We start from the raw sequence: 18,161 nt of genomic DNA on the forward strand, positions 1-18,161 counted from the left end.
AAATAGAGCTTTATGCGTTTAAGAAAGCCTGTTATTGTTTGAATTGGTGCTCAGTCCAATTCCTACTGTTGCTTCATTCTTTTACTGTTATTATGTCTTATTTGATAATTACATGAAATCATGCCAATGTTTCCTTTGATTTTTCTTTGTTTGAACGTTGATTAGATTATTAGTTTTTTTTTTTTTGCAAGAATATTTTAATCTAATGTAAATATCTGGGGGAGGGGGGAAGTTGCTAGGAGTAGGTGAAAGGTTGGGCTTTTACATTGGTTATGGATTTAATTTTGGAGTAAAAGAATTTTGGGCCTAGAAACAGAAAATATGCGAGGCCCATTTCTATAATAACATTGTTGATCCATTTTAGAGTTAGCCCATTTTTATGACAATTCATAAACTAGCTCCTCTTACCATAATCAATCCACCTCTTTCCTTCCGCAAAAATTTCTTAAATTTTAGATTTCCACAAACAGATTCAAGCGCATACGAAACAATCAACTCTTGAAGCACTCGTAGAAAATGTTTTAAGCACGCTCCTAATAAATCAAACAATCGTGACCGTGTATACGTTCGCGTAACACAATTACGAATCTCGTTTTAAAAAAAATCGAGGGATGCGTTTGCGCAACTTCAACCAAACTTTTCTTAAACAAAATAAACAAAGCGTTATTAATTGTGGACACGCTCGCGTGACATGATTTTTGATGCGCCAAAAGAAAAGAGTATACGTACGCATAACACAGTTCTTTAATTACGAATAAATCAAGTTTTTAAAAACGATAAAAAGATAATTGCACATAGATTTTAAAAAATGAGTAGTTAAATAATTAAGCAAATTATAAATTGCTAAGCGACCGTGCTAGAACCACGGAATCCGGGGGTGCCTAACACCTTCCCCCGGGTTAAAATAATTCTTACTTAGAAAATGCCCGAGCGATTTGCTCGGGGCCATGACATTAGGTCATTCTCCCTCTCTGCCGTCTTACTCCGATGAGGCCGTAAGAGAGGCTCGGGACTTGCAGATGCCTGACGTAGGCGGAGTCTCCAGTGAAGAAGATCTTTTACGGGATTGGTTTATCGGGGTCGATGATGCCGTTGAACTCAATGACGCATCTACCTTCTTCGAAGAGGCTCAACGTCTTTTCACTCGAGTAAGCATCAACTCCAACTTGTTGCAACTTTCTTTTTCTTCTTCTTCTTCTTCTCCTTACCCATTTCCTTTTTTCTATGTAGGCTGTTGCTAGCTTAAGTTACAGACTTTGCCTTTGCTCAACACTGATTTTGAATCTCCTTAGATTATGATAGATTGAGTTGACTTGTTTGAAGAGTTGCTTGGAAGGTATTAAGGGCTCAACAAGTTTAAAGTATGTTAAGGTACTTCCCTCATTCTTTTGGCATGATCTAAAGTGAAATGAACATAAACAATACGCTATTTCATAACGGTTCTACTCCTAGCAACTAAGGCTACCCATATTGTTCTTTCCTTATAAAGTCATTATATAAATGTATGTATGATCCTTGAATCCTATTGTGTTTCATATTAATGGTATGGATGTCCATAATGTTAGTTAAAGGTACAACGACCTTATGTCACTCCGAAAGGTTTAGAACGTGATTCCATGAGTCCAGCATGCATTATATCTATATATCTATTTTACTCTACTAAGTCGTGCTATAGTTGGCCGGGTACGACACCTATTGTGCGACCACTAATCAGGTGGGTTTACCGATCTCCACGTGGTGGGGTACGATTCTACCAAGCCTTGTGATGGTCGGGTACGCTTTTACCGAGTCCTCTTTGAGGCCGGGTATGATAAGATGATGATGATGCCGACAAAGGCGTATGTTTTTAAAAGTTTATGTATATATATGTATTATGCATTTCATATTAGTAGCCCCCTAGAGGCACTCCAATGTTACAGATTGTATCTCCTCTATCTCTCTTTACATTACTGTTCTTGTTTACACTTTCCTGCCTTACACACTCGGTGCTTTATTCGTACTGACGTCCTTTTTGCCTAGGGATGCTGCGTTTAATGCCCGTAGGTCCCGATATACAGGTTAACATTCCTTCCTAGTAGGCTATTAGCTCAGCGGAAGGTGTTGGTGCACTCCACTTGCTCCGGAGTTGCCTATTTGGTCAGTATGAACATATTGATTGGTATGGCGGGGCCCTGTCCTCACCTTTATGATGTGTATGTACTCTTAGAGGCTTGTAGACAGATGTCATGTATATGAAAGATTGTATGGCCTTATCGGCCTATGTTCAGTGTACGAGTGTTCATTTTGGTCTTATAGGACCGTATGTCACATGTATAAGTTTGTATTACATGTTGGGTCGTCCTATGTCAAGCATTCCCTTATGTTTTATTCTGGTTATATCATGGCGGCCCTTCCGGCCCATTTACCCATGATGGTATGATAAGAAAGATATGCTACGTTGGTACTCGATTGGGTAAGACATCGGGTAATAGAGAAGAGCAGTTTTTGGTTTTAATTCTAAAAAGTAATAGGGCAACCTTCTAATTAAAATACATATCAAAATACCAAGCATCACACAATGTATCAGAAAAGAGTTACAAACATAACTCTTGAAAAGTCCAACAACTAAAACCCATAAGGCAGAGATTTTCTTGTGCAGAAAATCAATTGTTTGTGCAGCAAGAGCAGTATCATATCTACACATAAGGCAGTGGTTTTTTCACTCTCAGAAATAAGAAACTTAGGGCATACCACACAACAAAGAATCGCGTAAAAAACTGCTCTTTGGAACTTTGTCGAAAAATATCAGGAAAAATAACAGACCCATACCACACAACATCTCATTTCAGAATTTTGAGAGGAATACCAAACATGCAATCACCAAAAAGTTTAGAATTTCAATAAAAATAACTTACCCAGCAAAGAGATCGTCAACACCGAGAAGGGCTTTACACAATGATATTGTTGGAAAAATTGCTTTCTACTCCTTATTTGAGTACAACCTCGGCAACTGAACGTCGCTTCAAATTGGATTGAGTTTGACCTTGTTTTGGCTCGTCCCAGATCTGTTCTCACTATTGTTCACTCGATTTTTTTCGGACTGAAATTCCCATCCCTGTTTGTATGTGTGTGTATTCAGATACGGAGAAGATGATGACGAACGAAAGTTCGTTAGGTTTCAGCGTCTGGTCGTTGATGGTTAGGAAGAAACCATGGCAGAAGGCTCGAGATGAAGATAGGATCGGGATGGGGTCGTCCGTTTTTCACTGTTGCGGCTCTTTTTCTTCTTAGGGTTCCGCTCGTTCCTCCTCCTCTTTTGGTGGGTTGATGATATTGTATTATATGAGTGATTTTGTCACCTGAGGAGAGGAGTAATTCCTTAGAGAAAGTGACAAAATTCATGAGCTCTTTCCTTTTTTTTTGTTCTTCAATTATGTAAAGAAAACTTTTAAAAGTCAAAATGAACCCCACTAACTACGAGAACCAAATATGACATTACTCCCAACTCAAATTATACTATAAGAATAATTCACAATGATCCCATTAAAAATTAAAAGATATTTACTTTTTTTCTTTTAAAAACATATTATGATAACACTAACTAATAAAGCTAATACTAGTGTAGTAAACCCACAAATCATGTGACTATTTTTGTGGTTTTCAGTTTCACAAATAAGATATATTTTAAAAATTGCTAGACAAAAATATTAATTAACTAAATTAAAGGAAAATATTTTTTGTAGTTTTTTATTTTTAAGGTGAATAAAGCAAAAAATTTTAAAATAGTCAAAATAGCGATATTAGGCCTAAACTAAATATTTAACACTAAAATGTGTAAAATCTTGGGGAGGATAAAAAATTACATGTCTACAGCTGTAATGTTATTCTAGTGGGTTCAGAGATTTAGAGAGAAAGAGCAAAAACCTTAGAATGGCTGAATGTTGATAGATAAGAAGGTTTTAAGTGTCACAAACAGAAACTTGTGGGGGGAAAGAGAATGTCATTAAACTTTTGTATAAAAAGATACTCCAATTAAAAAAGTGTACATGTTATGAATAGAACTGTACATAGAGTGAATGCCTATATTTTAGATAGTTTGCTATTTTGTAGCTAAGTCATTTTGTCACGACCCAAATTGGAGGGCCGCAACGGGCACCCGATGTCTTACCCAATCGAGTACCAACGTAGCATATCTTTCTTATCATACCATCATGGGTAAATGGGCCGGAAGGGCCGCCATGATATAACCAGAATAAAACATAAGGGAATGCTTGACATAGGACGACTCAACATGTAATACAAACTTATACATGTGACATACGGTCCTATAAGACCAAAATGAACACTCGTACACTGAACATAGGCCGATAAGGCCATACAATCTTTCATATACATGACATCTGTCTACAAGCCTCTAAGAGTACATACACATCATAAAGGTGAGGACAGGGCCCCGCCATACCAATCAATATGTTCATACTGACCAAATAGGCAACTCCGGAGCAAGTGGAGTGCACCAACACCTTCCGCTGAGCTAATAGCCTACTAGGAAGGAATGTTAACCTGTATATCGGGACCTACGGGCATTAAACGCAGCATCCCTAGGCAAAAAGGACGTCAGTACGAATAAAGCACCGAGTGTGTAAGGCAGGAAAGTGTAAACAAGAACAGTAATGTAAAGAGAGATAGAGGAGATACAATCTGTAACATTGGAGTGCCTCTAGGGGGCTACTAATATGAAATGCATAATACATATATATACATAAACTTTTAAAAACATACGCCTTTGTCGGCATCATCATCATCTTATCATACCCGGCCTCAAAGAGGACTCGGTAAAAGCGTACCCGACCATCACAAGGCTTGGTAGAATCGTACCCCGCCACGTGGAGATCGGTAAACCCACCTGATTAGTGGTCGCACAATAGGTGTCGTACCCGGTCAACTATAGCACGACTTAGTAGAGTAAAATAGATATATAGATATAATGCATGCTGGACTCATGGAATCACGTTCTAAACCTTTCGGAGTGACATAATGTCGTTGTACCTTTAACTAACATTATGGACATCCATACCATTAATATGAAACTCAATAGGATTCAAGGATCATACATACATTTATATAATGACTTTATAAGGAAAGAACAATATGGGTAGCCTTAGTTGCTAGGAGTAGAACCGTTATGAAATAGCGTATTGTTTATGTTCATTTCACTTTAGATCATGCCAAAAGAATGAGGGAAGTACCTTAACATACCTTAAACTTGTTGAGTCCTTAATACCTTCCAAGCAACTCTTCAAACAAGTCAACTCAATCTATCATAATCTAAGGAGATTCAAAATCAGTGTTGAGCAAAGGCAAAGTCTGTAACTTAAGCTAGCAACAGCCTACATAGAAAAAAGGAAATGGGTGAGGAGAAGAAGAAGAAGAAAAATAAAGTTGCAACAAGTAGGAGTTGATGCTTACTCGAGTGAAAAGACGTTGAGCCTCTTCGAAGAAGGTAGATGCGTCATTGAGTTCAACGGCATCATCGACCCCGATAAACCAATCCCGTAAAAGATCTTCTTCACTGGAGACTCCGCGTACGTCAGGCATCTGCAAGTCCCGAGCCTCTCTTACGGCCTCATCGGAGTAAGACGGCAGAGAGGGAGAATGACCTAATGTCATGGCCCCGAGCAAATCGCTCGGGCATTTTCTTTAGTGTTACGGATTTTTGAACCTGCCCCCTCAGGTGTGCTTGTTGATGGCCGAGGAACAATCTCGACCTCGGGAGATTCTAGGGCTTTACCTGTATCTTTCTTCAGAGCCTCCTCACCACAAGGCAGGGCCTCCGGTTCGGAAGACTTGGCAGCTTCGACCTGCGGGAGTCGAGGCTGAGATGGTTCGGATATGTTAAAAGGAGAAACATTAATGCTCTAGTTAGGAGGTGTGAAAGGTTGGCCATGGCGAGTATGAGAATAGGTCGAGGTAGGCCTAAAAAGTACTGGAGAGAGGTGATTAGACAGGACATGGCGTTGTTTCAGCTCTGTCACACCTCCTTTTTACCCACCCGAAGGTAGTATAAGGGAGTTTTTTCACTTTAAGTGACATTATTCAAAATGAGATTATTTATCTGATCAGAGTCGCCACTTGAAATAAATTATGGTGTCCCAAGTCACCGGTTTATTTTAAATCCCAAATCGAGGAAGTTTCGACCTTAAGAGTCTGCGAACCAGAAATTCTAAATAAGGAATTTTGTTAACCTGGGGGAAGGTGTTAGACACCCCCGGATACCGTGGTTCTAGCACGGTCACTTAGCAATTTATAATTTGCTTAATTATTTAACTACTCATTTTTTAAAACCTATGTGCAATTATCTTTTTACCGCTTTTAAAAACTTGATTTATTCGTAATTAAAGAACTGAGTTACGCGTACGTATACTCTCGTTTTTATTGATATGGAGTTGTGACAACAACAATGGAGAAAAGGGAGGAGGCGAAAGAGGTGGTGGAAGAGGAGGAGCAAGTAGTGAACCCATGGGAAGTATCAGCAAAAGACGGTGGCAAGATTGACTACGACAAATTAATCGATAAATTCGGTTGCCAGAGGCTCGACGAATCCTTAATCCAGCGTGTTCAACGCCTCACGAATCGGCCGGTTCACGTTTTCCTCCGCCGCAGAGTTTTCTTCGCTCATCGTGATTTCAACGATATATTGGACGCTTATGAAAAAGGGCAAAAGTTCTATCTATATACTGGCAGAGGACCTTCCTCTGAAGCCTTGCATTTGGGTCACCTTATCCCCTTCATGTTCACAAAGTAATTAAATTAATTGGGAGGACTTGATTGCAAATTTTTTTAAAAGAAGTTTTTTTTTGGTGTGAATTTATTTTGTTTTTGTTGTGTTTAGATTATTGCAGGATGCATTTAAAGTGCCGCTAGTAATACAATTGACAGATGATGAGAAATATATGTGGAAGAATTTGTCCGTGGAAGAAAGCCAAAGACTTGCTCGTGAGAATGCTAAAGATATTATAGCGTGTGGATTTGATGTTTCCAAGACTTTCATTTTCTCTGATTTCGATTATGTTGGTGGGTAAGTGAGTAGCTTTGTTTTTTCCCTGATTGTGTTTGGTATGAGAATCCTTTTTTGATATTTTTCAGTGTTTAGTAGGTAAGCAAGTATACATACGGTAATCATACAAGGAGCTGTATACAGTATAAAGATTCTATTTTGGTGATATTTTGAGTTAAACAGTTGAAAATAATATCTAACAGATGACTAAAGCAACTGATACAGCATGACATGAGTGTTGGGATTTTTTTATGGGAAGTGTCCTCAATGTAACAATATCTTTTCTTTAGGGGGGCGGGGAGAGGAGGTGACTATGTAATTTGGTTTTCATGTTTCTATTTGTTGCTATGGAAGTGATTAGACTGAAAGTTGCCTTTTAGAATGGAAATTTTAGCTTTACATGTTATGTCATAAGTAGAATTTAATTTTGAGCAGAGGGTCTATCAGAAACAGCCTCTCCACCTTCATAAGGCAGAGGTAAGGCGTGCGTACACATTACCCTCCCCAGACTCCACTTGTGAGATTTCACTGGGTTGTTGTTATGGTCACAAGTAGAATTTAAGTGGTCGTAGTCGTACAAGGATGCAATCAACTTGTGTTTTCTTTCTGCTCTGTGTGTACAGCTCCAGGAGTTGTATTTACATAGTTTTATGGTCCGTTTCTAACAAGAACTTTTTGCATAGTGCCTTTTACAAGAACATGGTGAAGGTTGCAAAATGTGTCACATACAATAAGGTGATTTCTGCTTACTTTACATCCACAGGAGCATCTTATGTTAAGAGGCTTTTGACCTATTACGCTATGCGGTTTGTTTTTCAGGTGGTTGGCATTTTTGGTTTCACAGGTGAAGATCACATTGGGAAAGTTAGTTTTCCACCAGTTCAGGTAGCCTCCTCCTCAATGTGATAGCCATAGTTTTCCACCAGTTAGTGAAGTATATGTGCCTTATGTTTCGTATTTGTTTTCTTATTTTCATGGCAAATAGATAAGTTGAGAGCCTGAAGAAGGTGGAATAGTATACATTATATCCCCCCCAACCCCCAAAACACACACACACCGCAAAAACGAAAAGGCTGAATAGTAGCTTGCTTTTAATTTTATATGGACTCGTCCTCTGCTCAAAATTGAGGAATTTGAATTGGGTTTAGAATGATAGAGAAACTTAGACAGGTGAATAACAAAATTGCAGGCTGTTCCATCCTTCCCAAGTTCATTTCCTCATCTGTTTTCTAGCAATGATAACATTCGCTGCTTGATTCCATGTGCCATAGACCAGGTTTGTTCTTGCTCCTATATTTCTTTGTCGGATTTCTTCAATTTTTTTGACATGTGATTCCTTATAATTTCTAATTATATTTGAATGATTAAGCAATTTGTTTTGCAATTATTTTAATGGAGCAATATGTTTTGTTGTCAACAAAATAATTTTGGTTGTATGTTAGTCGGATGGGTGTCTTTTGTCTGAGAGTGATGGTTATGTCCCAATCATTAGAAGGAATCTTGATTGGCATCAAGGATCTCCTCATAACATCCTAATTATAACATCCACTATGATAGAAACCATTGAGCTCATGTAAAGAGCTCTTCTTTGATTTATATGTTTTATTGAGAGGCTTTTATTGATTGTACACATCACTACTGTTAAGTTGGCAACATCTTTATGAATATCTTTATTTTTTTTTATGAAGTAAGAAAATTTTATTAAATGGCATCAAGAAGACGCATAGCAAAAAATATACAACAAAAGTGTGGCTGCTCATATACAAAAACTTACTGCATAACTACAGACACAATCCAAAAAAATTCAAAACTAGTTACAGGGGCCTGCATAACTACAAACACAATCCAAAAAATTCAAAACTAGTTATAGGGGTCTGGTTGAACCAACTAAATAAATAAATTAATTAGACTAGTTGCTTTAAGAGAGTGATTAGGAGTTGAAATCCCATGAAAACATCTATGATTTCTCTCATTGCAGATGCACCAAAAAATATAAGCAGGCACCATTTGCTAAGTTTTCTTGATGGATTTCCCAACTCTCCATGAGCACCAGCTCTCATAAACATCCTTGATACTGTAAAGCATGACCCAATCAAGTCCAAAAACTGATAAAAGCATGTTCCATATAAAACATGTTCCATACAAAACATGTTCAAATTCCTCCTGGCACATAAAACATAAAGCATCCGTTCACTGTCGGAATGCTTCTTCTACTGAGGTTGTCTTGAGTAAGGCAGGCTTCATATAGGCTTGTCCAGATAAAACCAATTACTTTTATAGGGAGTTTGGTTCTCCATATAAGCTGCCATGTCCATTTGTCAATCAGCTCTTTATTGGAGCATAGATTGTTATATCCTCTTTTGACAGTATAGATTCTATCTTTGGAAGCCCCCCATTCCAGCTTGTCCTTCACCTGTGGGTTGACGTTAATATTTGATAATTTTGAAAGCAATCTCAGCAGTTCATTTAGTTCCCAGTCTTGGATATCTCTTCTGAACTGCAGTGCCCTTGCGTTATCTTGCCAATAGTGGATTCCTTGTTGCTGGCTGGTAAAAATAGACTTGGGTGTTCGTCTTTCAGAATCTCTGTCCCTAACCATCTGTCTTTTCAGAAAGAAATATGAGAATTCCCAAGCTTGAATGATGGCTTGAGTTGGAAGTCACCCCATAACTTTGAAATGTGTTTCCATGGCTTAGAACCATGTGGCAGTCTACTTTGTCTATTACACCAGTTATTTGCCACCCCATATTTTGCTTGTATTACAACTTTCCACAGCCCGGGTTGTCCATGTTGTACCTCTGGTGCCATTTCATTAACAAACTCTTATTGTGTAAAGTGAGATCTTTTTTTCCTAACCCTCCATGCACTTTGAGGAGGCCATTTAACCAGATGGAATTTGTGAGTTTAACTAAATCCTTCTCATAGAAAATCTCTTCTTAATTGATCAAGTCTCCTCTGAACCTTTGCTGGGGTTGGAAACAGGGATAAGAAGTAGGTAGGAATGCTATCCAACACATTGTTGATGAGTGTAATTCTACCACCCAAAGAGAGATACTGCATTTTCCAGGAAGCCATTTTTTTCAAAATTTTCAATTACTTCATTACAAATACCTAGAGCTTTGTGTTTAGCTCCCAGTGGAAGACCAAGATATGTTTTAGGGAAAGAGCCCACCTTACAACACATTACTTCCGCAAGCTCTTCCAAGTTTGGAACTGAATTGACTGGATAGATGATGCTCTTCAACATGTTCTACTAAAGATATTTGACTTGTCAAAGGAAAATGCCGGATGGGCCATGTCATATTCCTGTTCAAATGATGGTATAATATTTCTAGGATTCAAGTTATTGTCTCGTTATATTTTTCTAGAAGTTGGCAGACAAAGAACTGTTGTAAATATGAGATCATATAAAATGAATATTGATCAAATACAGAGTAACTTTTCTTTTTTGTCTATGTGACGGTAAAACAAAATGAAAACCAGAGAGATAGTTTGATGCTTTTTCTAAATACAAGTACGATCTTTGGTTGATCTCTGCTCAAGAATTGTGAACTATGTTACTTTTCTCCCTGATTCTACAACAACAACAACAACGACCTAGTATAATTCCACAAGTGGGGTCTGGGCCTCAAGTGTCGTCTACTCTCTTACCTAATATGTGGATTGCTTGCGTTTACTAATGTGAGCGTAATATCTTTCTTAGCCAAAAAATTGTGAAACAGCTAGGATTAATCTTCATTTGGACTTTGCTTTTCTTACACGGAAAAATTTATATCAGCATATCTTTATTTCGAGTTATAGAGGATTGCAAATGAATTGCAGATAAATTTGGATGAATGGAATTCTTTTGTACTTAATTAAAAGTCTCGAAATCGAACCTTGAGTATGAAATTCTTTTGTACTTAATTGAGCACTGTCTAGCTCAAGCATATGCATATTTTTGATTGCACAGTGACAGCATAGCAAGCATAGCTCAAGCATAGTTCAGATAATCCTTTAGATTTTATATTTACACGGCATCATGTTATATAGAATTGTCTGCTGTTGCATATTATTGTTTCTGATGCTAATTCATCATTATCTACAGATTTCACATCAACCTAGCATATATGTGTTGGACACAGGAGTGCTGGTTCCAAGTATTCCAGACATAAAAATGGGGTTAAAGCTGGCTTTGGCAGGTTTATTTCTTTTTCTGGTTTACACTTAAGTCAAACTCAATGCTTTATGTGTTGTTCAACTATGGATTGAAATAAAAGTTTTAAGCTCAAGCACATGCTTGACTAGTTTATTCTAAAAAGCTTGGTTTTTGCCCCTTTTTGGATGTGCATTTGGCAGAAAATAACTGAACAGTATCATCATGTGGCTATGTATCACAAAGTCCTATTCTTCTCTGTGCGAACTTGGTTGTTTTTGGAGTTACCCTTTGTAGGCATGGTAGATTTGATGGTACTTGTTGGAACTGATAATGCATGAAAACAGTAGAAACTAACAACAAACAATGACATGTATGATCAACTAGAGTACAATAATGAAATTGTTGCAGATCTAAATATCAAAATTGCATTGTCAATGTATAGTATTAATTTTACTACTAAAAAATGTGACCAGGATAAATTTTTATGATGTTTGCTTTGCTGTCGTGGGGTCATGACCAGACAATGCGCTTTTCGATTTCATGGTACCTTGGGACATTTGGTTGACCTATAGACTCGTACCTGGTTCTTGAATAAACATTAGTTTGGCAATAGACACATAGTGATTACTGATTCATTATGGTTGAGTCTTATGATTATTAACTGCTCAATCCATGGATTTGCGAAGCAGAAAAGATAAAGATCTTCGAATACTCCAAATTTGTCGAATACCTGTGTTTCCAGCTTTTGTTTGGGGTCGCGGAAATAGTTGAACATAATCCTTTATAATTTGAATAGAAAACTACTGTTGAGGACCATGTCTGTGACGACCCAACCCGTCGTCTCATGTATTTCCGTCCCGATTTCCCCGTCTTATGCTTCTATATGTTTCATTATATGTATTTGGTGAATTGGAAGTAATTCGGATATAGTTTGGTTAGAAATGAGACAATTAGTCTCTTTAAGGAAGAATTAGTTTGGAAAAGTCAACCGGATATTGACTTGTGAGTTAGAGGGCTCGGAATGGATTTTCGATGATTCGACTAGTTTCGGGGGATGATTTAAGACCTAGGAGCGCAATCGGAATGACTTTTGGAGGTCCGGTGAAGAAATTAGCCTATTTTGGCGAAGTTAGTATTTTGGTGATCTCTGGTTGATAGGTGAGATTTTGATCCGGGAGTCAGAATCGAATTCCGAGAGTTGTTGTAGCTTCGTTAGGTGATTTGGAATGTGTGTGCAAAATTTCAGGTTATTCGGAGGTGATTTGGTTGGGTTTTTGATCAAATGTGTGTTTCAGAAGTTTTAGAAGAACTTAGGCTTGAATCCGATGTAAATTTGTTGTTTGATGTTAGTTTTGGTGTTTTGAGAGTGCAACTAAGTTTGAATGATCATATGTGATGTTTTAGTATGTTCGTATGCGGTCCCGAGGAGTTCGGGTGAGTTTCGGATAGGTTTGGGCTGCATTGTGCTCGTTTTTCTTATGTTTCGACGTCGTTTCTTCAGGCATAAATGATATCATATTGAACAAATAAGCTCCGATTACTGTTTTGAATGAAGCACTAGATCCGTATCGTAATTATGGACCCGTAGCAAAAAGAATCGTCGAATTTGGACATCGTATTAGGATTTTATGGCCGTTTTACCAAGGTTGCCCAGATTTCAAGTTAATGACGAAATTGCCCCTGATGGCGTATTAAAAACCTGCACTATTTGCAAATCTTAAAACCTATATATGTGCTTCATTATAAGGTCAAATTGAGTGATGCAAAAGCCTAAATTCATTAGAATTTCACAAAGAATTCATTGGGAGCGCTAAAACGCGTGAACAGTATACCTATAATGAGCAGGTCGAGTTTTCTTCCAATTTTTGAACGGGAAGAAGCTTCCGAGGCGATTTTTAAGAGAGAAAATCAGTGGGTATCGCAGAGGTAAGTTATTTGATTATTAAAACTCGTTTATAGGTGATTATAAACCATAATCCCAGCCTTTAATTCATGAAAAACAGTAGAAAAATAGGATTTTGGGGCTGAGATTATGAGACCTTTAGGGGTCGATTTGAGGGGTCAAACGGACTCCGATTTTGGTATTCTTTATATGTACGGAATCGGGAGAAGATGAAGAACACTTTTCTGTAAAAATTTCTGAGTTTCGAGAATCGGGCCCGGGGCTGGGGTTTTGTCAATTTCGGAATTATTGATGCTTTTCGATTATTTTCGATTGGGTATTGATCCTATAGCGTAATGTGATGTATTCGTTGTGGTTTTGGCTAGATTCGACGCGTGAGGAGGTCGATTCAAAGAGGAAAGGGCATCGCGGGCTAGTCTACGGCCGGTTAGAGGTGAGTAGTTTGTATAGATGATGGCCGGAGGGTTTGAAACCCCGGTTTATCACATCGTGACGCTATGTTAGGGCGTGACTCGCACCCCATGGCAGGTGCGGGATTGTATATGATTGGGGATTGTGACTTGGTCCATCCCGAGAGCTAAATATAATTATTGGCGGCTGATACGCACACTGTATTGTTGATAATTGGGCTTATTGCCATGTTTGGGGCCTTGTGCCGATCTGTAGCATCCGTCTAGGATGAATATCTTTGTGATAACATGATTTGCATAATCATTGATCTCAGTCCTGTGCTTAATCACTGTTATTAAATGCTAAGTCATCTTTTTCCTGAAATTAAATAACTAAATTGTATTCACCTTAATTATTGGAAACGGGAAAATAAATTGAATCTGTTATGTGACTCATATGCATACTAATTTATTTTTTAGTAACAGAGTCACATAACTGTTTCAATTTATTTTCCCTACTTTAGTTTATGCAAAGGAAAATCAAATGAGGAAAATCTGTTGCTGTTATGTGACTAAACAGATTTTCCTTAACTAGTACTTTCCCGTCTTCATTTGATTTTACTATACTCATTTGAGGAAAATCTGTTGCTGCCCACCATGTGATTTTCCTGCTTCACCAATTAGTTGCACAATTTCTCTGTTCAAATTAGCTGTTTGTTTTCCTTCTTCACATTAGGTATACTCCAGTAACACCACTCCAGTCCATCCAACCTAGTTTTATTCTATGTATTATATCATCTACCTATTCCCCGATAGACTACGCCAAGATATCTGCATTATCTTTGTCCCCTTGTAGATACCAGTACCACAATTATCTATGTATTATATCATCTACCTACGTTTGCTATCCTTCTGTGTCATGCTCAATCAGTTGCATATGTTGAGTGCCTGGTATAGATAAGCAATTTATTAGCCCACAAACAAGTATGAAGACATCAGCAAGTATTTTTTCTTATATTTGTGGTTAACTGCTTTGGTAGTAAATAGAGTATGCAGGCATAAGTGAGCCAAATAATGGTTGAGAATCTTTAAAACAACCACAAGTCATGTCTGCTTGATTTAGAAGGAGAGAATTCTATTCTAAGCTACATCTTTTTAGGGCTGTTTGTAATGCAGTTGTATAAAATTCATATTTCCCTTTTCCGTTTGATTTCTGTTAAACAAAAGTATCCTGCAATTGAACCTGTGAATGATTTGTACCTGTTAAACAAAAGTATCCTGCAAGTCATGTCTGCATTTGCCTAAATCTCGATGGACGGAATTATCCGATACTTGTACTTGTTAAGTAGAGGGAATGATTCACCATTTTATCCTCTTAGCCACATAGTTCAAACTGCCTCCATACTCTGTTTCTTGCATTGTTCCCCCAGGTCTTTTTATGATTGTGAGGGAGAGCATGATGGTTACTTGCAAAGTTTATTCCTGCCTCTTGCTTGTCTTGGTTTAGCACGAGTCCACTGATTGCTCATTTAACTGTCCTTTTACTCTCTTCGTGTCATTGTGGAATTATTTTTTTATTTCCTGATTCCTTGTGACAAAACTTGGCAATCTGATCAGTCTTGTGGTCTGCTTTTTTCTGTCTTTCTTGCATGTGTTTTGGCTTAACACCATAATCCCTGGCTGGTATGCGATGTCAATCAGGCTCTTTCAGTTTTTCTGCTATTACCATTTAGAAAGGACATCAGATATAATTGTACTTTATGCCCAGTTCGTGATCAGTCTTGTGGTATGCTTTTTTCTCTCTTTCTTACTGTCGACCTACATTGCCCCCTTAAAAACTACTAAGAATTAGTGTACCCTCATTAGGCCATCGTTCCCTGTAGCATCGTTCCCTTTAAACTCTCTTGAATTGGGTCTCATCTTCTTCACATCTTGAAATGTTTGTGGTCCTTTGAGTTATTCATTCTTGATCAATCAGAAGTTACAAAATAAGGAGGAAGACCGAGAAGGATTCCTAAGTTGAAATTAAAAGCTGCACTTCTAGTGGCTATTCCCTACTTTAGTTTATGCAAAGGAAATATATTACTAGTATGCTAAGTACTAGTTAAGCTATATATAGTTGTAGGAATTAGTCTTGTGAACATAATTCCTATCAAGTCTTTTACAAATTTTCATACTAGGTACTACACTTGCAAGGATAATGCCAAGATACATTGACTTTTGTTTTCAAACTAAAAAACAAAAGAAATGAAATGAAGAAAGTATCTGAATATTACTCTTAACATTTACATGTTGTTAAGCTGGCAGCCCTGTCCCAAACCAGCTGTACATAAATATGTTTAGTGGCAAGATGTATGAGTTCTAATCATAGCATTTGTAAAGGATTTAAGAAAACACCTTTCCATATTCGAATTAAACATAGTTCCCTTTAAGAAAAGCATTTCATATCCAGTATGGCTCCATAGCTGGTCCAATAGATTTGTACTAGTACTTTCAATATTTTGCCTTTTTGTTCTGTTTTTACATTTTTTGGGTGAAAACTATGAATTAGAGATATTGGGCAATTCTAGCTTCAAGTCTTGCCTTTTAGTATCCAATAACTGGTTTTAGTAGCTTAGTATTTTTTATTGTCCAGTTGTTGAAGTTCTTAGCTACTTTTACTAGTTTAGTTTGAAGTTGTAATACATGCACTTAATTTTTTATGTATTCTGCCACTGTTATAACTATCATTTATCTGATTCTTCAGTCTGTCTAATAGGGACAAGACACTTAAACCGTGGTATCGTTCAAGGATGGTGTCGGGCAAGGAGCAGTTACAATGGTGTCGGGCAAGGAGCAGTTACAAGGCACTTAATATTTTATCGTTTTGGGGATATGTATATGCGTACAGTCACAATACACAATGAAGTGTCGGGTAGTATATATGTAATTGACTTTTCAGTAATGATAATATTTATAATATTCGGCTTGAGAAATTGTTTTGGTATTTGTCAAGCATTATTGGTTGCTTTAATATTGATAGTTAATTGATATGGATATCTCTATATGAAATTTTAGAGAATTAGGTTCCTACTGGCATGAAAATGTATATAATTTTGATCGTTATAATTGTTGAGAAAATCACTTTTAGTGGCGACATAGTTTAGTCAAAACATTTGTGGCCACTTTAGTCGCTACTAAATGACATTTATAGTGGCGACATAATTGCCACTGAACATATTATTTTTTGTGGCAATTTTAGTCGCTACTAAAGGATGGTTATAGTGGCGACATAATCTTGCCACTGAAAATAAATATTTTTTGTGGTAGGCTTAGTCGCCACTAAAGGATACTTATAGTGGCGACATAATCTTGCCATTAAATATAAATACATTAAATATAAATACTTTTTGTGGCAAGTTTAGTCGCTACTAAAGGATATTTATAGTGGCGACCCATCTAATATTTGTTCTTATTGAATAATTTTTTGTAGCGTTTTTTCCAATCTTTTGCGGCAGCTTAGTCGCCACAAAAGATTATCTTTTAGTGGCAACATCAAACATCGCCACAAATAACTTTCAGTTACGGCTTCCCCAGTGGCAATACAAAAGTCGTCGCTAATTCCTTTTAGCAGCGACTTTGGTGGGTTTTGTGGCGACTTTAGTCGCTGCAATACATGTGATTTCTTGTAGTGAGTCCCACTAGGACCCGGTGCCACAAATCTGAGCCTCTAGAATACATAATGTCGTACCAATACAAAGTCTGTCTAAGCTGAAAGTGCAAAAAATAAGAGATAGGGATAGAAGGGAGAAAGTCAATGGTTGCGAACGCCGTGCAGCTATCTTGACGCTCCCGGAAAGCTGTATCTGCTGAACTGCTGGATCTACTTAGCCTGAGACTGCTCTGGATCTGCACACAAGGTGCAGGGAGTAAAGTGAGTACTCCGACCCAGTGCGTAATAAAAGTAAATACAGTCTGAAGATAGCAAAACACAGAAATACACAAGATAAGCTAAAATCCAATGATACAGTGACAGGTGAAACTTAACAGCTGAACAGCAAGTAAAGGTGCAAATGTATGAATGCAATGCAATGCATATGATGGTACAATCCAGTACCCACTGCGACGTGCAGCCCGATCCATTTATTTATCGTCGACGGCGCTCACTGGGGGTGTGTACAGACTCCGGAGGGGCTCCTACAGCCCAAGCGCAATGTTACTGCGGCGTGCAGTCCAATCCAATATATATATACACTGTTGCGGCGCGTAGCCCGATCCCTGCTCATCTCAGTATAATACTGCTGCGGCACGCAACCCGATCCATGCATAGTGCAGAAATCTTCATAAGCCACATGGGCATTTATAAAACAGTAGTTCTGTGCCCGAAATATCATTTAAAATATCATTTGAGTTTCAAAACTTAGGAAATATGGTTGAGTTTGCAAAAAACAGTGTTTTAAGGCTGTGGACTGAGCCAAATGATATGCAAGCGTATGCAGAATCAACAATATCAATCCCCGAAGGATTCTACAAGTCAGCACGAGGCCCCAGACATGGCAACAAGCCCAAATAATATCAGTACAGTATTGTGTATCAATCACCAATATAGTGTAAATCTCACTCAGGATGGACCAAGTCACAAATCCCCAATAGTAACCGACCATGCGCTCGTCATGGAGTGCGTGTCACGCCTCAATATAGCGTTATGATGTGAAA

General features: G+C 37.8%; 1 protein-coding gene and 1 long non-coding RNA gene across 2 annotated transcripts; one reads left to right on the top strand and one right to left on the bottom strand.

Annotated features, from left to right (window-relative positions):
* The first annotated feature begins 1,348 nt into the window (after nucleotides 1-1,348).
* Nucleotides 1,349-16,441, top strand: LOC104221875 (tryptophan--tRNA ligase, cytoplasmic-like). Its single transcript, XM_070161844.1, has 8 exons — nucleotides 1,349-1,371; nucleotides 6,872-7,057; nucleotides 7,720-7,771; nucleotides 7,856-7,921; nucleotides 8,226-8,312; nucleotides 11,124-11,217; nucleotides 15,168-15,252; nucleotides 16,213-16,441. The coding sequence occupies exons 1-7, from the start codon at nucleotides 1,364-1,366 to the stop codon at nucleotides 15,197-15,199; spliced, it is 525 nt and encodes a 174-aa protein (XP_070017945.1). The 5' UTR covers nucleotides 1,349-1,363; the 3' UTR covers nucleotides 15,200-15,252; nucleotides 16,213-16,441.
* LOC138878439 (uncharacterized) lies at nucleotides 3,029-5,510 on the bottom strand. Its single transcript, XR_011402524.1, has 3 exons — nucleotides 5,449-5,510; nucleotides 5,239-5,307; nucleotides 3,029-3,338 (listed from the first exon to the last, which is right to left on the bottom strand). It is a non-coding gene; the product is annotated as an uncharacterized lncRNA (long non-coding RNA).
* Nucleotides 16,442-18,161: the final 1,720 nt, after the last annotated feature.

This window comes from Nicotiana sylvestris, chromosome 1 (genome assembly GCF_000393655.2).
Source record: "Nicotiana sylvestris chromosome 1, ASM39365v2, whole genome shotgun sequence".
NCBI lineage: Eukaryota > Viridiplantae > Streptophyta > Magnoliopsida > Solanales > Solanaceae > Nicotiana > Nicotiana sylvestris.